At 42.2% G+C, this 21,997-nt stretch overlaps 1 protein-coding gene and 1 long non-coding RNA gene across 2 annotated transcripts in view; one reads left to right on the top strand and one right to left on the bottom strand.

Moving 5' to 3' along the window:
- Window positions 1-824: 824 nt before the first annotated feature.
- Window positions 825-8,557, bottom strand: NABP1 (nucleic acid binding protein 1). The gene is made up of 6 exons (XM_004576965.3): window positions 8,254-8,557; window positions 7,880-8,018; window positions 5,491-5,562; window positions 3,854-3,929; window positions 3,410-3,476; window positions 825-2,197 (listed from the first exon to the last, which is right to left on the bottom strand). The coding sequence occupies exons 1-6, from the start codon at window positions 8,342-8,344 to the stop codon at window positions 2,028-2,030; spliced, it is 615 nt and encodes a 204-aa protein (XP_004577022.1). The 5' UTR covers window positions 8,345-8,557; the 3' UTR covers window positions 825-2,027.
- A 554-nt stretch (window positions 8,558-9,111) lies between these two features.
- The window catches only part of LOC131480384 (uncharacterized), a 274,695-nt gene continuing 261,809 nt past the window's right edge, over window positions 9,112-21,997 (top strand). Inside the window, exons 1-2 of the long non-coding RNA XR_009245476.1 lie at window positions 9,112-9,158; window positions 9,883-9,970. This is a non-coding gene — a long non-coding RNA (uncharacterized LOC131480384). The remainder of the gene's footprint in view (window positions 9,159-9,882; window positions 9,971-21,997) is intronic.

The following is a 21,997-nucleotide window of genomic DNA, read 5'->3' as shown; positions in this document are numbered from 1 at the left end:
AGCATTTACTGAATAATTTGCATTCTGCATTACAGGGAAAATAACCTGGCCCAACTTTCCTTAATTCAAACACTACAGACATTTTTGAAGTCTCTTTAAAATTAATGAATTGATATGAAAAAAATAATGCAAATATGCAGTCACCAAGTTGGGGCCCAGTGTGGCAGGCTAGTGGCTAAAGTCCTCACCTTGCACACACTGGGATCCAATACAGGAACCAGTTCCAATCCTGGCCGCTTCACTTCCCATTCAGCTCCCTCCCTGTGGCCTGGGGAAACAGGATGGCCCAAAGCCTTGGGACCCTACGCCTGCATCAGAGACCTGGAAGTTCCTAGATTCAGATCAGCTTAGGTCTAAATGCTGTGATCACTTGAGGAGTGAGCCAGTGGATGGAAGATCTTTCTTGATTCTCCTCTCTCTATATCTGCCTTTCCAATAAAAAGAATTCTTTTTAAAAAAAGTCACCAGGTTTTTGCCATTACAAATGCCGTGGGATATACTGGCTCTCCACTCAAACTAGTAACTCTGGGGGGGCTGGCACTGTGCAATAAGCCTCTGTGTGTAATGCTGATGGCCACATCCCACCCCATTCCCTGTGAGCGTGCTTGGGAAAGCAGTGCAACATGGCCCACGACCTTGAACCCCTGCACCTGGGTGGGAGACCTGGAGGAACTTGCCAGCTCCTGGCCTCAGGCTGATCCAGCCCTGGCCAGGGCAGTCATTTGAGGAGAGAACCAACACGTGGAAATGTTCTCTCTCCTATCCCCTTCTCACTGTAATGATTTCAAGTAAAAAGAATCTTAGAAAAAAAAATTTTAGGTTGGTCTGTTATTAACGCAGGTTTTATTCAAGAGATAATATTCAAGATGGATTTTAATTCTAACAAAGCAAAAATTTACCAGTTATCCACTCCTACAAAAGTAAAAGGCGATGCGGGTACCATCAACAGCACATAAATAACCCCCCTCTTTACATTTCTGAATAAAGCTGTAATTGCATCTTTGAAAGTCACTTAACTTTTGCTAATAAGGCTATGTGAATTGTGTTCAGAAACTTTGACCACACACACATACCTCACAAATAAAGTGCCTACAATAGTCACTTGAGGCTTGGAAATCCCAAGTGCCTAATATCCATAACTTAAGACTGTCTATCATCACATAAACTCGACCTGAAAGAGTAACCTTTACTGTGATGGCCACAATTATCTCTCAAAAAATAATTAGATCAACATTTGTTATGAATTTGTAGCTTCTTTAAATTGTATTTTAATATTTAACATGGTCGTTTTGAAAAAATAAATATTCAAGTCCTGTTTTAAATTTTCCTTCAACATAATCCACCAAGTTTGGTAACAAATGTTAAGAGCACTAGCCAAATATAAGAAAATGCAGCTTTCCACTAAAATCATTGATTACTGTACAGATTACATTCTGTTCCATAATTCTGTCAATCTTTTTTTTTTTGTGAAACAAGAATTTAGAATGATTCAGTCCTTGCAAACAGCCTCTGGCAGTCACTCAGTGATGAAGTCAATCATTCCCACAGTCACAAATCCCCAAACACTGCTGATAGGCCTGACCAGCCTTGTGTCGGCTCTTTGTCAGTTTTTTTTTTTTTTGCTAGTTATTGCTTTAATTGGCAATTATCTGAATTAAAAGAACATCTCCCACTAAGCCTTATGTTAACATTACAAAATCTGTACAGCAGATAGACTCATAGAGGCTATAAAACTTATGTCTTAATTCACCCATGAGATGGGTGTAAGTTTTTTTGGAGAATATCCAACATTTTTGCTCTAAAAATAAATGCCCCTACTTTTCAGAGTGTTCCCATTCTTCAACAGAAGACATGAGCAGCTTAACAGTTTTGCTATAAAAACAAATCACTCTTCTTAACAAACCAAAAAATATGGAAAAGGAAACCAATAAAGTACATAGTTTTCACAGTTAACAATAAATAAAAGTGCAGTAAGTGTTCAAGTACAACACGCAGCGCTTCAGAACCACATGTGAGCATTGGCATAGTCATCTCTTAAAGGCTCTCCGAGGGTCCCTGCCATTACTTATTGTGGTCAGTACTGTCTGGTTATTAGTTGTTCCTGGCAGCTGTGGATTTATAGGTCCCCGGCCATTGCTTCTACCAGCATATGAAAACTGGTATCCCCTTGACTCAGGGTTGGGCTGAATACCATTTCCTAAACACATACACAAAAACAAACAAACACAAAAATTCATCATTATTTTCATGGTTCATGTAGGATACAGAAAATACACCTATTTGAAATTATAAGACATTTCTGATGCTTATAAACAATATTAGCAAAACAAACATCTTAATCTTTATGTTGGGAAAAAAGGGCAAGTTAGAGGTTTTTTTCCCAAACACTATTAAAACACTATAAATTAACTTAATCCTTATTAGTTGAAAGGTAGGAAAAAGCCAATTTGAGAATAAAATCAGAAACAGTAAAAAAAAAAGTTACATGCTGTCTTTCAAAACAGACTATGTGATTTCAACCTTTTTAAGGCAAACAAACTTGATGCCATGAAGCCAAATAACACACAGGCCACCTTGACCAACTTCACTTACAAAGACTCTTCCCTGGGGCCCAGAGTAAGAGCTCAATCGTTAACCCTCGACTTGCCAACACCAGAATCCCATAGACACTGGTTCTTGTCCTGGCTGTTCTACTTCCCATCCAGCATCGTGTTTATGGCCTGGGAAAGTAATGGAGGATGAGCCATAGCCTTGGAAACCTGCACCCATGTGGGAGACCCAAAGAAAGCTCCTGGCTCCTGGCTTCAAAACTGGTTCCACTTCAGCCATTGTGGCCATTTGCAGAATGAACCAGCAGATGGAAAAGCTTTCTATCTCTCCTGCCCAATAAAAATAAATAAATCTTAAAAAAAAAAAAAAAAAGACGGCCACCTTGGGAAGACTTTTAATATCACTGAAAAGAGTAATCTTTTAAATAGGCAGCCACTAGTACATGACAAATTGACTGCTATGACTACGAAGATCAAAAGCTTTCATCAAAATAGCCAGTAATTTCACATATGGTACAATCAATCATTAGATTACAACTTTTATAAAAAAAAAAACAAATGGAAAAACAAATGACACATCTTCATAGAAATCACAAAAACTTAAGATTTCTCACTAGACAATGTTCACCGATCTGTTCACTCCAAAATTCATCCAAACTAAATATGGAAGGTACATAATAAATTAAAGCTTAAGAGAATATCTGCTTTCTGTAAAATCAGTTATTTGAAGATTTCCTTTAAGCTAGCACTTCAAAATAGTGCTAATTTATGCCTAAGGATATTTATTTCCTCTAAATCTTTTATAACATTCCTAGAGCAAACCTGATCACAAATATGCTAGGAGGAAAAAAAATTCTTACCCACTGGTCCAAATGTACCTGTACCCATATTACTATTCATGGAATTATTCTTCTGTTCACTGTGTGCCTAAAACAAAGTTTGCAACGTTTATGAAATGAACATAAAAACACATTTATATTACAATATAATTATGCCCATTTTTCTTCAAGGTTTTTCAAATAATTTTTTAAAGATTTGCTCAAGACCATCCAGTGTTAAAGTATTGAGGAATGTCTCCCAAACTGTTCAGATTCTGCTACATCTTACTGTAGTCCCCACTTTAAAAAAAAACATATATCAAGTATTTGATACTATGGATACATATTCAAAACCATAAAATATAATAAAAATTAGTCCAGGGATCCTTTTGAAATTCTCCTCGTTATACTCCAGCTATGACAAGGCTAGCCTAATCATGGAATACACAGCAAAATTAGCCTGTGGATTATACTCGGATTAATTACCCCTTTGTTCTGCTGTCCTCGATAATCTGGGTTGGGTTCACTGAAATTTGGCACTTCTGAATAAACCATACAAAACCTGAAAATAAAAGACAAGGTAAGTTACTTCTGAAATTAACTTTATACTTAGGTGCCAGTTGAATTACTAGGAATGGCCTAACTTACAGCAAAACATCCTAAATGACTGCACCCCAGAAAAACAAATATTTAACTGTCTACCACACAGAAAAATATTCTATTTTGTTTAAATTTTTTGTTGGTATTAAAGAAAAAAAAAAAAAAAAGAAAAAAGATCAAGGGCACAGAAAGCCATCAGTGTGCTGCTTCTCCACCCAGCAGTGGCCAGGGTGCCCCGCTCAGGGTCACAGGGTGGCATCGGCGGCAACAGGGACCATGTGCATCGAGCCATGCACACACACTTGGCCCAGCCCTCTCCTGATCACTGTGAATCTGCAAGGAACACCATTCGCAGTGGCAAGTGGATTCTAGACAATTAAGACAGCCGACTGTCCGGCCGCCTGTTTATCCCAGGGCTTCCCGTAAGCTAACTACATGGTGTAAACCACCATAACATACAAGTACCTTCTTAGTTCACCACCTCATTCTTAAAAACAGCAGCATCAGAACTAGTTTTGGTAGCTCCTAGACTGACCCTGACAAAGAGCAGTGATCAAGGACTGAGAGATCTCCCATGTTTAGCAGTGTACTGACCCCTATTCAAATGCTTCTGTGTGCAGCACAGGGACTGGATCCTCAGCTGTGGGCAACACTGATGCCACAACTTACTTTCCTAACACACGGCTCTGTTCTGAACACAATCCTAAAGGAATCCGAATTTTCCTTCTAGTGAAGGCAGCTTGTACATATGTAGTCTAATCTTAAACAAAAACCTGTTTTGTCATTAGAACAATGATGTTACTTATCTAGTCAATGTTAGGCTTTTGTTGCTGTTTCAGTACCACCTGTGACTTCTGTCTTTAAATATCCCTCCAAGCAGTAAGTAGATTCCTGGGAGTGAGCAACTACAACAAGCTGGCCTTCTGGCTCACGGTCTACACCATACTTCAAACAACCCAAACGTCTAGGCTACCATGGAGGCTGAATTACCTTTACACCCTCAGAGAGGATGGTTCCTCCAGGTCAGGGTGGAGATCATTAGCACGGGAGCTCGCATTGCGGCTGCCTGCACCGTACCTAGACTGGATAAATAGAGGACCTCAGTTTTCATTGCTGTCAGTCCTTTCAATGAGAGTACAAACTCACTCACAAACAGAGAAAATAAAAAAATGTAAACTCAGGGCCTGAAATTCAAATCTCACTTATCTGGCAAACCTCCAAGAGAGAGAATCTACTTCAAGTGACACCTGAAAGACACATGCTTCCAAATTCTACAACCAGGGTCCCACTGGAACTGTTCTCAACTGCAGCTTTTTCCTGCTCTTTGCCAGGAGAAATGCGCTTTCTCAGCCATTGCACTGCAGCACATGCGTGTAACACAAAGTTGCCAAAGACACTGTATACTCCTCAAAAAAGAAAAAAAAGGGGGGCTATGGAAGCAGTTCAAAGGTTATACCTACCAATTATTCTGTAGACAATATACCCAACTTTTAAAACTATATAAAATGCATTTTAATACTTACTCCCCAATTTTTTGAAGTTCACCACCCCTTCCTGTATAAAGTGTCAAACATCCTTTCCACATGGACGCATACCTAGCGGGGAAAATGTGTATGTGAAAATTTACATATGCAAACATGTGCATCAGAATTATGTATACTTTACTGAAATCAAGTAAATCTTCACACTGTATTTTTGCAGTAAGGAAGTATAAGTGGTATCACTCTCAAAGTCTACCACATTAAATCAAACACTATCACTTTAGTTTTAACTTGCTACTTCTAAAGAATTATATAGCCAAATATTGCCCTGGAAAGTAAGAGAACAAGCGTTATAGCCAGAAGAATACAACTTCAGTCAGCTAACCAAAGAAAAGTTTTCAGTTATAGAAACTTAAGCAGAAGTTATTTTTCAGCCACAGTACATGCAAAATCAAAACCCTAATGTTTAACTTTTATACTTATGAACATGGTCTAGTAAGATACTGACAAGTTTTTCTCCTTACAAATGTACAAGGGGTGCAAGGTGTCCCTAGAAAGCCTCCCTAGAAGATACAAGGTTCCCAAACTCCTGAGGTTTGGAAGAATTTAACAAAGTTACTTAAAAAGGAAAAAAAAAAAAAAAAGAAACTAAAGTAAAAAAATCTTTCATACACTTGCTTAAAAATTTGCAACTTTTGATAGCAACCTAGTTGAACAATTGCTCACGGTGAACATTATGAATGCAGATGACACCAGTAAACAGCTCTAAAATATAAGACTAAGAAGATGCAATCAACGGCAGCAAATCAGCCCGAGTTTTGGTTTTCAATGGTTTTTGTACTATAAATAACTTCATGACTAAAAATGACTGCATTAGCTAAATAAAGTGTAGCCTAATAAAGCTCATCTTTTAGTACAGATTAACAAGAAATTTACTATTTTCACATTATAAAGTTCTCTTCATTTTAGTAAGTTTTTAGTTAATCAAAGACTCCATTCATGGTTCAAGAGTGATTTAGAAGACAGTGCATTAACATTTAACCTTACAAAAGTCAAAATGCACATTTTTGGTTTTAAAAATTCCAGTTATGATCCGACTAAGTAGGCATAACTCCTTCAAAAGCTAGAGTGCTTTTAGCAAAGTGTTTTAAGTATTTCTTAGGCTCTTGGAGTGTTACTTAGTAAGTCAGGGGTTGTCATTTTCACTTTAAGAAAGCTGATCACCATGGAGGAATCACAAATTCTCAATGTCACACAGCACTAGTAAACAGAACTTCTTTAGCTCCTTTACATTTTTCTTGGTAACTGTGCTCCTTATATGTGATACACATTGCGAAACCAGGTTTAACTTTTGACAAATTTTTTGGTGAAAACATGAGACTAGTCATGATACTATGTAAACATGAAGCAGATGATGTTTTGAATATATAAAAACATTTTAAACACTGGATTAAAGATGTTTGGAGAGCTGGAAAGCTTTCAGGTTACACTAATCTTAGCCACACCCTCCCAGATAGGAACTTCTCTGTGTAAGTTGCAAGACGTAATTAGCGTCCTGAGTCAGTGTGAGAGAGGCGTCTTAGTCCTGCCTCTCACTTCCTGCTTTGATGATGTACCACCTCACTTCCTGTGGATGTGGTAAGGCCTGCAAGAGAGGATCTACACCCGGGGTCTGCCTTCCTCAAGTTAGGACTGACAAACCAGCACTATCCTACTGGTCCCCCAAAAGTTCCAAACCCTGTTTTCTAAATCCTTTCCCAGTCTTTCAGCTTCCTAAGATAAAGCTCCGGTATATTTTTGACAGTCTATCAAAAAAAAATGTGAATTATTGTTGAAAGCCACCAATCTGCTTCCGGAAGAAGGTATCTAGCCGCCTGTGCGAACACTGCCCTCACAGCACAGGACATGAGAATGTTTCACAATGAGCCTCCCAGATACTCAAACCCCTCCTCAGTTTTTCCAAGTACACATCTGACAAACAGAAAATCCTAGATTCAAGTACATTTGTAATTTATGTCCTCTTTGCTTAAATAATTACAACCACAAGTAAAATACTGGCAAGATTTCAAGTCATTAAAAAAGGGGGTGAGGGGAGGAGAGAAAAAGAATTGAGTGACAATTCTACTGAATAAGCAACTCACAAAAAAAAGATAAAGTACAGATTACAACAATCTACGAAAAAGGTTGCCTAACTTCCAGGATAGCTTTAAAAACAGAGCTAACCTATAAATTTAGGAGTGGAGTTTGGGAGTGGGGGGCGTGTTGCCACGTGAAACTGACAGTAACTGCAAAGGTGTGTGACAGCCCACACTGCAAGTTAACACCCCAGGGGCCCTCGGAGGAGACGCTGCACTTCACGCCTGGAGTCCCCCAGCCAATCCCGACTGTGCAAACTGTCACTGGCGCCCACCCCGCTTCCAAGCACACCTACCCTCGGGTCAACCGAATAATATCCCCCGGCTGTATAAGACCTCCGATCTCATCCCACACGGAAATAGTGATGCTGCCAGTTTTATCGGCTACTTTGCACGATCTCACTTCATGGCCGTCTTTGGTTTTGGTCACGCGTCCTGTGAGGATTTAAAAATCGAGAAGGGGGATGGGGGAAGGCGTGTGTTAGATAACGAGGTCGTCCGCCGAGGCTCTCCTCCTCCGGTGTTTGCTTACCGGCCACCGGGCGCCGGCTGCTGGGAGGACCCGGCCACGGGGGCCACGTGGGCGGGGGAGGGGAGTCGTCCGCTCCGGGCGGCAGCGCCCCCGTGCCGACGCCCCGGGGCGCGGAGGAGGGCTGCGGACCCCACTTACCTATCTCCAGGACAATAAAGACGACATTTAAGTTTTTCAGTCCGGGCTTAATGTCTTTTATAAAAAGAGGTGGGTCGTTGAACCCATTCATATTGAGGCAGGTGCGGCTACGGCTGCGGAGACACCCGTGGGCAGGGCGGGGACAAAGCTCTGCAACCCACCCCCCACCCCGGGACCGGGGCGAGGACGGCGGAGGGGCGACCTTGGGCGGGAGTGGCGAGGGGGTAGAAGGCGGTTATTCAGGGACCGGGGGACCAGCCCGCACGGCACTAGAGTACAAAAAAAGAAAAAAAAAGCTCCCAAGTTCAAAAAAAAAAAAAAAAAAAAAGAACCAATCCGCACACCAACCCCGCTCCCAACCCAACCCCGCCACAAGAAGGCAAGCGTGCGAACTGCCCCCTTCTCGGGTTAGAAGGCAGAAAGAAAGGCAGCGAGGAACACCTCTGCCCCAGCCCCGCGCCCGCACGGGCTCCGGGAAGAGACGGGGAGCGACAGCACCACAGAGCGCGAGCAGCACACCCGCACACCCGGCGTCCCACACAGCGACTGCGGAACGCTCCCGTGCGCCGGCTGCTCCCCAGCCCGCCCCGCCCCTTATGACGCCAGGCAGCGTCGGCACGCCCGCCGCCACGCCCGCCCGGCGCCAGAAGCCGGCCTCGTTCCGCCCCCGGGGCTGTCAGCGCTCGCCCCGCCCTCTCGGCTTTCCAATCCGCTCGCGGCTCCGCCCTCCGCCCCGCCCCGGCCGTCGGCGCGTCACGTCGGCTCCGCCCTTCCTCGCCTTAGCTCGTGTTCGGCCGCCGGCTACCTCTTTTCAGGGACTTCGTGCTTTTTTTTTTTTTTTTTTTTTAAGTTCGGGCTCCTCAGGCCTTTAGTCAGACGGTCTCAGAGAAGGGTTGGGTTTAGAGGTGGGTACAAAAAGTATGCAGCTGAGTGCTGGCACGGGTGGCTGGTCCCGGACCATGGGGAAACTAGCCGGATGGTGAGGGGGCCCGTGGCTTGGCAGGCAGAGGGAGCGTGGAAGTCGGCGCAGCTGTGCCGTGTTAAGCATGTTTCAGTGGAGCTCCATAAGGATGGGTGCTCTGCCCAGGGTCCTCCAGCAACTTGGGAGCAGGCGGGACTGCGACACAAATGCATTTGGTCACCCGCTGCCCGGGACCTCAAACACAAAACAAGTTGTTAAAATCCTCAGACGTTTCCTGTACCTCCTCTCCTCCCCAACACGCTCCTCCCGCATTCCACCTTGCCGCTTTTACTTTGGGAAACCTTGAAAGGCTATACCCTAGAGAGGGGGAAAAACGTGAATAAAGCTTTCCTCAAGTCACGTAATGAAATTAATGGTTTAGAGACAACGCTGGGCCCTAACTAGTCGCTGGTTATGTGACTTTAGGATAAATGATTAAGCTTTCTAGTCAGTATCACCACCTGAAAAGCAGACCAGTGGATACTGCTTTCAAGAGGGTTAAATGGGACTGTAAACTGTCCAGCTGTGTTTGACAAAAAGTAGATGCTGGACGTCTTACCCTCACTAACTTCCTGTTCCTGAAGACAATAATATTGTAATAGCACAAACTGACTGCTTAATCTTCTGTCAACTTTGTGGTAACTGCTCATCTTAATCCTCATTTACAGCTGCTGTAACCCCACCAGAGAGCTAGAAAATGACCAGACTGGGTTGTTAATCCAAGTAGTCCTCACCCACGAGCTCTCCAGGCTGAAGGTAATTTTGAGGTTTAAATCATGGGTGGTAGCAGCAGGAGGTGTTGGGTTGAAAGAATTGAACTATCTGTGGTTGTAACATGACTGTGGGGAAGAGCAGCAAGAAATCTTAATCCTCCCTGCAGAATCGTTTTAGGAGGAATACTACTTCCCCCCAAGTGCTGTATTATGACCCTAGAAAAAGAGTTTCAAAACTATTCACGTTAGCAGGAGTCAAGCATTCTTAAGGAAGTTGCTTCCACGTCATGGACCAAGGATTCCCAGAGTGCCGAAGACACTGAGGTCATACTGCAGGGGTGTGGAAAATAATATTATAAGCATGAGTTTGAGTATCAGACAAATAGTACAATGTGACAGTCCATGGCAGATCCACCATGTCCCACCTCCGGGCTCCCAAAGGCTCGATTATCCGGCAGGACTTGACACTTCAGCTGCCTTCAAAGCTGTGTCTTATTTTTATTTATTCTTTTTCAGAGCTGTATCTTTTAACTGAGGAGGAACATTCTTACAGCAGCTATTTTTCAGTCTTATCTTTACTTTTTAAGGTTTGATAGAATCTTAAAAAGATTAATGATAGACAGGAAACCAGTTAAAACTGTTGAGCAAAACAGTGACCAAGAGATAGGGAAAAGAAAGCTAGCCACACCCTGAGCTGACGGTATAGGCATTTGTAAAGAGGAACCAGGTGCTCACGAAAGCAGAAGTTGGTGCTTGGAGAAGTAGCCCAGGCCATGGCTTCCTCCCTCCCCTGGGGACAAGCTCAGCTGAAGGCCTCTTCCTTCCATCCTAATTCCGCAGTTCTCGGCGAGGAAATGGTTCTCATGCGCTTTCTCATTACCCCCAACCTGATGACAGCCTTCAAAAGCAAGAAGGCGTTGGAACTCCAGCCCAAGCTTGTGCTTGTTGGGTTCAGCTACCTCTATAACAAGGTCCCAAATTACTGGTTAAAAGAGAAAAGAGGTGTCAAGAACTATTGTTGTGTAGATGGTCTTTCCTAATATAACCATTCATTGACATAAAGCATTCTCTCACACTCAGCTTACCTGATGAGGTCATCATGTTGATATGCAAATTCTCTGTAGTGAGTTCACAGCAGCGCTCCATGTTCACCTTCTAAGGCCATTATTTAAAAAATTTTTCTGTTTAATATTGTTTACAAAGTTGAGAGGGAATGCACACCTATTAGCCTCTGATTAGGTTGGGGAGGGTCAGATATGGAGGATGGTGGTAGGGACATAATGTTTCAGGTCTCTTCCTCTCTCTCTTCCTCTCTCTCTCCTGTGTGTGTGGGTGGTGGTAGGGTGGGAGGAGCTCCTTACTGTCAAACTACATCAGCATCTGGGATGAGGGACATTCATATGATGACGCCTCCAAGACCCTAATGTGGAGAAGAGTGTTCTGGGAGTGTTACTGGAGTGGTCTTGATAGTTCTGAGAAATTGCTGGTTTTGTTGCTCCACGTTTGAGAAAATGTTGCCAAGGTCTATGCTTTGGGTTGTTTTGCTTTTTGTAGCCAAAACATAAGCCTGATCTGAAATGAAAGACTCCCCTACTTCATGGCCAGAACCTAAACTGTGTAAAGAAGTTGCCGAGGAGGTAGACTTTGTGTCTATCAGTTAAGTCAAGTCTGCTAGAAACTCTTGCTTGGCATATCAGAGTGCTTGGTTAGGGTCCGGGTTCTACTTACCATTCCACATTCCATTCCTGCTAAGGAACGCCCTAAGAGGTGGCAGGTGATGGCTCAAGCTTTTGAGTTCCTGCCATCTGCATGGAAGACCCGACTTCTAGGGTCTCAGCCCTAACTATGGCAGGTTTCTGAAGAGTGAGCCAGGAGATGCTTCATTCTCTTTCTCTCCCTTTAAAATAAAATGAAAAAAATATATAACATGTATATAAAAGATGTTGCTTATTGACATCCAGTGTTGTACAAAAGGCCATTCCTAGAATACTGTCTATAGCTGTGTCTGCTTACAGAGGTTCTCATTGATACAAATTTTACTGTAAATTTTGCCCAACACTCAGAACCCATGCTCACTCCAAGTTTTGGTTCCTGTGATGACCAAGATCATTTTCACACCCATCTGTAGAAAACTATTGCAACAATAAAACAGCTCACCATCTTGATACCCTTTTAGGCTATGAGGTAAAACTCATGATAAATTAATAAGAACCACAGTGTTCTCACATTGTAGGGATAACCCACTTTGTAACATATTTGGCAACGTCTTTTCTGAAAAACATTTGAATAAAGATTCAAAAAGTAATGTTTAGTAATAGTGGCAACAATAACCATCCAAACCATAATGAAAAATGCTAACACATGGAACGTGTTTATATTAGGCTGTGGGAAAACATCCAACAGCATAGCTGGGACAGCAGAGGCCTGTGGGAGGTATCCTGTTGAGAAGAGACTCTAGGAGAGAGAAGTGGAAGGCCTCTCACCCAGAGTGTGCTTGTTATACGTGACTGAGTCAATGATTTGACTGAGGTGTTAGAAGAGAAGTGGGGAATGTTATGGGGTGCAGCCAGTAATAGCCAGCACCTGTGTCCCCTACTCTGTCCTGAAGGTGGGTACTAACAGCAGTGGAATGTTAATTCCATCCTCAGCCACTCTCCACTACCACCTAGGTATTTGCTCCTGCCCACCTGTGACTCATCTATCAACTGAGATGGGACGGTATTGTGGTATTGCGCTGTTGTGTAATCACTCCCCTCACAAGCCCCTTTAAAAGGGAGTGGGAGGTTCGCTCTCTTTCTGATCAGATGCTTCCATTACTCTGGCACCTCGACTCTTGGCTGACCCAGAACAGGTAATCCCCTGAGCATAGTCCCTGTATACTGCTTAGATGGGACGATGTATATAGAATGCTATTTCTGGTTTGTGTACTGTCAGGAGTTCCAGGAAAGGTGAGGCCTAGTAGTGATGGAATGTGGGCAGAGAAGCCAGGGAAAGATGAATGTCTGCAGCTTTGTGTGTCCAGGTTATTCGTTGCATGTCTCTTAGGATAGCTTACATTGTTGGGGAAGCTGAGACATAGGTCTTCAGCTTAACAGATGGACTTAAGAGCAATCACCATTTGTTCCTCTTGGGATTATGTTTGGATGGATTATGATTGGTTGGATTGGCATATGGACTTGTGATTTGTTGTTTCTAGTGTGCTCTAGTATCACCAAGCTTGGTTAATAAAGACTCCTTAATAAAACCTTAGACATGTCTAGTGTGATCTCTCTCGCACCCCGTAACATTCTTTTGCCCCCAGTGAGTCCTTGGATGTGCTTTCCTGTTCTCCTTGATGATAGGCAAACATCTCTGCTCTCTGGTCAATTAGCCAAGGGCAGATAGTATTCCTTATCTATTTACAACTTCGATAATGCTTTGAGCAGGTCGTCTTAGCCTTCTTGAACTCTGGTCCCAGACATGATCTAACTTTGATTTGTGTCTGATCTGTTGTTTTAATAAGTGTATGAGAACTATAACCCTGGAAAAAAACTCTTGCATCAAGTTTACCTTGTAAGTGCTTTACACATATCAGTATTAATAATACGTTTGATGGTTTTCATTTTATAGTAAATTATGGAACTGGGATTTAAAACCAACTATCATGTAATAATTCTTTCCCAGACAATGTTTATGCTCTTAAAAGTGAATTGCTTTGGTTCTCAACGGGTGGTTCAGTTTTTCTTTTTATTTTTCATGATACAGTTTTGTAGGCTCAGAAACTTGCAGGGATTTCCCCTTCCACCCACTCATTTCCATTCCTCCTCCCACACTTTTCCCTGTATTATTACAATAGTGTTGTCCTTCAGCAACAGTCGCAAGTCCAACATTCTGCTGTTTAAATGTGTCCTGACATTGTAGATACAGACAATGGTAGAGTCCAGCATCCTATTGTCACGATGTGTTTGAGAGCTTCATTTGGAGTCCATCTTTTATTCGGGAGGAGTGATGCATGCTGCACTGCATCTTCATTTCTCAGTATGCTAGTTAGTCTCCTTTATACGGTTCCTCTAGATGAATATAGGGCTTGTAATCAGCCACATACTACCTGATGCGGTACAGTGGAATGGTACAGTGCTTGTAAGGAATCCCGTTGAAGTTCCATTAGGAAGAAATGCATCCAAGAATAGATTAATCCAACTCAGCTATGTGATCTTTTAATGAAATGGTAAACAGCTTTGTCTTCTGCATCTTACAAAGCTTTTTCCAAGCATACTGTACCTCTGCTTACCTGGCATGTTTATTCAGATGAAAAAACCCAAGATTTAGTTGATAACTGAAGGCTGACTTTTAAAAATATACTTTTTTTTTTCGTTCTGGCAGATTTATCTGATTGGAAAATAGTCATGATCCAAACAAACAAGGAATAGTCATGATCTGCCAATGTAAAAAGACTGTTAGAAAACCCCTCAAATTACAGGTACACAGAGATACTTTTTGTTAATTGAGCAGTTTCAAGTTCTTATGCATGCATACACACAGGCATACCACCAGTAAGAATCAGTAAATACTTCTGTAGAAAACCTGAATTCAGAGCATTTCACATTTGAACACAGATGATCTCCACTGGAAATATGATTACTGAGCGTGTACTCTTAACTCCTTTAATTAGTGTGAGAAGGATACAAGCCCTGAGATGTGAACAGGGTTAACAGTTACTATCTACAGTCCGTGACAAATGAACAGATCTCAGTCATAATCAACAAAGGCTACTAATACCACAAAAAGAGAAAACATCAGACAAAATCAGTTAAATCAGAACCTGCAAAGGTGGGACTCGGGCATAAACATATTTTTAACCCCCTACAACCAATTTTGAAAACTATAGAAGATTAAGAGTTACTTTCCAGGATAATTTTATTTGATTTTCACATACATATTAATATTCTGAAACAATGTTGTCTTTATACTGGCTAGGCAAGTCCTACATTGATACATTTCTGGGAATGAAATTACTGAGCACATTTACAAGACTTCCAATATGTATTATCAAGTTACATTTTGGGAATTTTAGAGAGATTTTTACTCCCATTGCCCTTGTATAGGCATTAAAGCATAATTTACTAATTTACTCACTTATTGAACTACTACATGTACAAGCACTGAGTCTGTATCAGCAAAACAATACAATACTTCCTGACTTTATGAAGCTTATATTCTAAAGGAGTAGACTGAGAATAGGAGAAATAAATTAAATAGCATCATGAAGTGTAGCACAGAAGGATGTGCACCACTGTGAAGAACAAAGAAAATGGGATGGGAATTTCACAGGGAGAGCTGTGGAGAGTGGGCCAGAAGACGATATCTGAATCAAGTTACAAAGGAGGGGAGAGTGCAGGCCAGGCAGTTGTCGGGGTTAGACAGTCCCGTCAAAGGGAAGTACATCACAGAGGTCCAAGATGTCCTGACTTGTTCTAGAAACAACAAAAAGGCTACTGTGACTGAAGCAGTGAGCATAGAGAATCTGTAAGATAAGAAGGGGTGGAGGGAACAGGGCATATATGAGAACTGTAGACTCTGACTTTTCCTCTAAGAGGAGGGTCTGCTGGAGTGTTTGAAGAAACACTTGACGTACTGACCTGACCTAACAAGGCTGCTCTATTGAGGAGAGTTCAGAAGGAACAGAAGGTGGAGGCAGAAAAAGTAGGTAGAGGATCAGTGCATTAATTCCGTTGGAATGTCCACAGGCCTGTACCAGAATGGTAGCAGTGACAACGGTAAATGATAAATCAGTGTTGGCAGCTATGCGAAAGACACACCTGTGACTTCACTCTTGTTGGAAATACACTGTAACAGAATGAGTTCAGTCAGGTATGGCTTGCAAAGTTTTGGTCTGGACAACTGCAAAGATGAGTTGCCACTCACATAATGGGGAAAAACTATGAGTACAGTGGGTTTCGGGAATGTGATGGGGTCACGGCAGGCCATTTGCAACAACTGAAAACACCCAGAAGGGAAAGAACTCAACATGTGGATGCCAGGTGATTCCCAGGTTTTGATGGAAAGGAGGTAAACATTGTGCAAAACATAGCAGATACAGCAAGGGAGATGAAAGTGTCTAATGATTATTGTGTTTAGCAAAAACCAGTGTCCTTGGGGCAGGCTTTGTGGCTCAGCAGGTTAAGAGTAGCTGCTTGGGACACCCTTATCCCATCTGCGTGCCTGCTGGAGTCCTGGTTACTCTGTGCTTTGCTACAGCTTTCAGCTGGTGCGCCTGGGAAGGTGGCAGATGATAGCTCAGTACGTGTGTCCTTGCCACCCACATGAGAGACCCCAGTGGTATTCCAGGCTCCTGACTCCAGCCTGGCTCAACTTTGGCTGTTGCAAACATTCCACTAGTGAATTAGCAGGTAAAAGATCTTTGTCTACCTCTCTGTCACTTTTCCTTTCAACTGGAAAAGGTTTTTTTTTTTTTTTTTTTTTTTTTTTAAATCTTATAAGGATATTTGGTGACCTTGACAAGAACAGTTGTCATGAAGCTGGTGGGAGACAAAAGCCTGACTGGATTGAGTTCAAGAGAAGATAGAAGGGACCCCTGTGATAGGTCAACTAGTTAATCTTCCACCTTCAAGAACTGCAATACAGTTGTGTCCTGGCTGCTCCACTTTCCATCCAGATCCCTGCTATGGCCTGGGAGGATGACCCAAAGCCTTGGGACTCTACACCCATGTGGGAGACCAGAGGAACTTCCTGACTCCTGGCTTAGAATTGACTCAGCTCCAGCCATTGAGGCCATTTGGCGAGTGAACCAGCAGATGAAAGAACTTTGTCTCTTCTTCTTTCTGTAAATCTGCCTTTCTAATATAAATAAATAAATAAATAAATAAATAAAGTCAGAAATTGAGAAATTGGAAATTTCACAGTACATGTTTGCAGTACTGAGCTCCCACTGAGAGGTTTGCTTCAAAGGATACCTGGGGAATGAGATAATGCCTTGATGGACAGGGAACCAACACTGATTTTTTTTAAAGATATAAAACATATTGTGAGTGTGGACTGAAAGACAGAATTCAGGAGAGTTGGGGGTCAGAAATGAGGCAGAGGCCACAGCCTGAGTGAGGGGGAGAGGTCCCACAGAGGGATGCGTCTTCTGGGACAGGAGGGTGGTTGACGTGGTGATGGAGTGGGTAAATGTTCTGACCGTTAACTGTGCTGAGTGAAACACAATCATGTGTTAGCATAAGGATGGGGAGGACAGATTAACTGTTTCAAGTGTGACAAAAGCTGTGAAATAACCGTGAGGGAGAGTGAATGAACTAGGGAAATGCATACCAGTTTTAGAAGCAGACTAAACCTCTCTGGAAGGCAGTTAACAACCAATTTAAAGTTAGACCAATGCACATGGCTTTATATTTTTCATGACATATTCATCTGTGGTGGTTAGGCATAGACTGGGCTGGGAATTGGATTTAACCACTATTGGAGTTTTGACAAAAGCTAGTAACACTGTTTTATAAAATGTCTGTTGTACAAATCTTTCCCCAGTTTCTGATTTGTCCTTTTATACATATTTTAAGTATAGAGATTTCATATTTTTAGTGGTCTAATTTATTATCTTTTTCTGTGGTTTCTTTAATTTTTTTTTGCTTGAGAATGGCTTTCCATATAAAGGGCTGATATTAACTTTTGCCTATACCTTTTCGAAAAACAAGTGACTAATTCTGTTCTTATTTCTTATTTGTTTGTTTATTTATTTATTTATTTATAGCAGAAGGGTGACAGAGACCTCCCATGTACTGGTTCATTCCTAAACACCCACAAAACTGAGGCTTCCTGATCAGGAAGCAGGTCCGTGTGAGAAAGGGAAGCCATTTGCCACAAGTCTACTGCCATTGAGTATTTGAAAAGTAGAAGCCCACGTGGGTATTTACTGACATGTCTGTTTTCATACTGTATAGGGTGCTGCTCAAAAGCTCATCCAAAAGTGGAGTTATTTTTGCTTTTTTTTACTTCTTTTCATTATTATCATTTCAAAAGTGGAGTTAAAAGATAGGTTTATTGTGATCACAAAAAATGTTAAATTCTCAGGTACTTTTTTTTAATGTCAATGATTTTTTTTTTAAGATTTGTGTATTTGAAAACCAAAGTTACAGAGAAAGAAACCTTCCATTCATTGACTACGAATGAGGCAGGCTGATTGCTGGAGCCAGGAACTCCATCTGAGTGTCTGGGTGCATGGCAGGGGCCCAAGCACTAGGAGCATCTTCTGCTGTTTTCCCAGTTACAAGGAGCAGGCTCAGAGGTAGAACAGCCAGGAATAGTAGTAGCACTCCTATAGGATGCCAGCACTCTCTGTGCCACAATGCTGGTCCCATGCCTGTTTTTTTTTTTTATAACACACATTTGCCATGCACTTTTTGAAAATCCCTTGTATATCTGGAAGGATATGCACCAAATGTTAGCAAGTGCCAGCGGGGAACAAAGATTAAGATGTAGAAGAGAAAAATTTCATATTATTTTAGATATTCTAAGCCATTTGAAGTTATAAAATTATTATTTTTTTAAGATTTGTTTATTTTTATTGTAAAGTCAGATATATATAGAGAAAGAGAGATAGAAAGGAAGATTTTCCACCCATTGATTCACTCCCCAAGTGACCACAGTGGCCAGAGTTGCGCTGATCCAAAGCCAGGAGTCAGGAGCCAGGAGCTTCTTCTGGGTCTCCCACATTGGTGCAGTGTCCTGAGGCTTTGGGCCATCCTCCACTGCTTTTCCAGGCCACAAGCAGGGAGCTGGGAAGGAGGGCTGCCAGGATTAGAACCGCTGCTCATACGGGATCCTGGCACGTTCAAGGCAAGGACTTTAACCACTAGGCTATGGCGCTGGGCCCAAAGTTTTAAAATTATATCTTCGTATTAGTTAGCAAGTGAAGGGCATTTTTTTTTTTAAGTAAAGGTTTATGTTGATTTCACCTTTATTTCACCTGAACCTATTGACTACATTCCCCATGGACAACACAAGGTAAAGTGACTCTCCTAAATATTCCTGCAACATACTAAATTCAAGTATAGACATTTTTACTTTAATTCACAATTGTATTGTTAGTAAATTAAAAGTCAGGTGCTTTACCTAAAATCATTTTATTTTGAAACTGAAAAAGTGCATATTCAGCAGCTGTTTCTTGGAAGTGTTTTTATGACTTGAAATGGATTGTGTGTTGTCTAGTTATGGGGAAAGTAAAAGAGACAGTGGGCATCAGGTGGAAAAAGGACGTGGAATAGGCAGGATGGAAAGTCCTGAACATGAGCTGCGTCTGTTGGTGGATAAGAGAAACCACAGAGGGATAGGTTTCTTCCAATGGTGCTCTAGGTAGGGCAGAGGGAACCAGGCGGAGACCTATGTGAGAAACTGAAGAGCAGAAGGTAACTGGGCTTTGCCACTAGGGAAATTCCAGACTTAGACAGGAGTCTTGTTTAAATGTTCTTTCTTGTGGTGACCCATGTGGGTGAGATAAATACCACCATAGAACCAGCCTGAAGAAGCGGGTTGGAGAGCAAACATTGTTAAAACAAGAGGGAAGTGAAGTCTTGCTTATCAGGATAAAGTCTGAACTTTTGTCAAAAAAAAAAAAAAAAAAAAGAAATACCAAAAGTATACAGGCGTGTGAAGAGGTCGAAATAGGGTAAAAGGGGCTGACACTGTGACCTAGTGGTGAAGCCAGCATCCCATATGGATCCAGCCAACTAGCAGTGTGTCTGGGAAAGCCATGAAAGATGGCCCAAGTGCTTGAGTCCCTGCACATACATGGAAGGCCTGGGTGAAGCTCTGGGCTCCCAGCTTCAGCCTGGCCCAGGATTGTACAGCCATTGGTGGAGTGAATTGGTATGTCAGACCTCTGTCTCTCTCTTTCTATCTCTACCTTTCAAATAAATAAGACAAATCTTGAAACAAAAAAGGTAACTGTCTTGGCAGTTCCTTTTCTTCCACATGGTGAGCAGTGCAGGTTCATCAGGAATGTCTCTTGCATGCCACCACTCAAGGAGTTATAGTCCTTCCCCTAGGATGATGTCCTCATCCTCATGGTTAAAGTTGGAGGGTGGTCCGATTCAGTGTTGTTACCCTTGAAAGAGGAAGTTCAGGACAAGCAGTTTACTTACAACTGGTGATCCACTAATTTTAATTTACATCCCATTAAGTGAAACTTAGCCACCTCTACCTAGGAAAAAGGCTAAAGCTGTAGTCTGTAGCTGAACCAATCATGTACCTGATTTTGGTTCCTTTTTAAAAAATATGTTTATTTTTATCGCAAGGTCAGATATACAGAGAGGAGGAGAGACAGATAGGAAGGTCTTCCATCAGATGATTCACTCCTCAGGTGATCACAATGGCTAGAGCTGAGCCTAGCAGAAGCCAGGAGCCTCTTCCGGGTCTCCCACATGGGTGCAGGGTTCCAAGGCTTTGGGCTGTCCTCTACTGCTTTTCCCAGGCCACAAGCAGGGAGCTGGATGGGAAGTGGGGCCGCCAAGATTAGAACCAGCACCCATATGGGATCCTGGCATGTTCAAAATGAGGACTTTTAGCTGCTAGAGTCCCCTGGGCCCCCTGATTTTGGTTTCTATGGGAAAAAAGCAAGCATGGGTTTGGAGAAGATACTAAAAGTCTACCATATCAAAAAACCAAGTGCAGTTTTGTATTTTTTAATAGCTCGTGACAATTTACTTGAAACTATCATGGCTGGCCCCTAAATACCTAAAACTACTAATGTAGGTGCAGTGCCAAAACCAAGGATGATAAGGGAATATAAGACTTAAAGGCTTGCTTTATTCTGTGTGTGGGATTTTCTTGTATTATGACATAATGTGCTTCCTATTTATATTACAGTATCTTTAATGAAATGGTAATGATGATAGATGACCTCTAAAGATACATTTTTCAACGTAAAATAGAATATCAGCAATACTACATTGGTATACCCATTCCCCAGTTGAAATGTGTGTTTGTATTAGCTGCTTAACCGGTGCTAGAAGCCTGTGTTTGGGAACTGGTGCTCCTGACGACAGCCTCGGCCAGAGCCTCAGCGGAGAGGCCAGCAGGCAGGACAGCTGTTGCCCCTGTTGCTTCCTGACTCCTGAAGGTGGTACTTCACCTCCACAACAGTTTCCTAAACTTTGGCTTCCCTAATCATGTCCTCTATGACTAGTTAGATTTCCCTAACTCTGGATTCTCTAAATGTTCCTTATGTGGTCCTATCGTTGCACTCATCATATTACATTAGATTCATTTTTATAAAATTTTAGTAGCTTTGTTTTCATTCTCTACACTAAATATTTCATACACATCTTTATTGCCATTAAAATCAAGGGTTCAGGGCCCAGCACAGTAGTCTAGAGACTAAAGTCCTCGCCTGGTAGGATGGGGTACCATATAAGCAGCGGTTCAGGTCCCAGCAGTTCTGCTTACCATTCAGCTCCCTGCTTGTGGCCTGGGAAAAGCAGTAGAGGACAGCCCAAAGCCTTGGGACCCTGCACCCATGTGGGAGACCCGGAAGAGGCTCCTGGCTTCTGCTAGGCTCAGCTCTAGCCATTGTGGTCACCTGAGGAGTGAATGAATGGATGGAAGATCTTCCTATCTGTCTCTCCTCCTCTCTGTATATCTGGCTTTCCAATAAAAATAAATAAATCGTAGAAAAAATAAAGAGTTCATTGTTTATGCTTTAGTCATAATTATTTCCATATTATGTGCTTTTAATATTTGCTGATTTATCGAGAAGGCAGGATTAAAGGGGCGGGGGGAAGGAGGAAGAGAGAGAAAGAGAAAATGAGAGAGAAAAAACTTCCATCCATTGGTTCACTCCCAAATGACTGCAACAATTGGAGCTGGACTAGTCTGAACCCAGGACGCTAGGAGCTTCTGCCAGGTCCCACCTGTGGGCATAGGGGCTCACAGATTTTGGCCATCTTCTGCTGGTTTCCCAGGTGTATTACCTGGGATGTGGGCTAGTCAGGATTCAAACGGAGCCCTTAGGGGACTTAATCTGCTATACTGTATTGTGGGCCCCTAAAACTTTTATATTTCCTAATATTTTAGTTCT

Source organism: Ochotona princeps, chromosome 5, assembly GCF_030435755.1.
Source record: "Ochotona princeps isolate mOchPri1 chromosome 5, mOchPri1.hap1, whole genome shotgun sequence".
Lineage (NCBI taxonomy): Eukaryota > Metazoa > Chordata > Mammalia > Lagomorpha > Ochotonidae > Ochotona > Ochotona princeps.
Note: the sequence above shows the minus strand (reverse complement) of the source record. Positions and strands in the feature narration are given on the sequence as shown.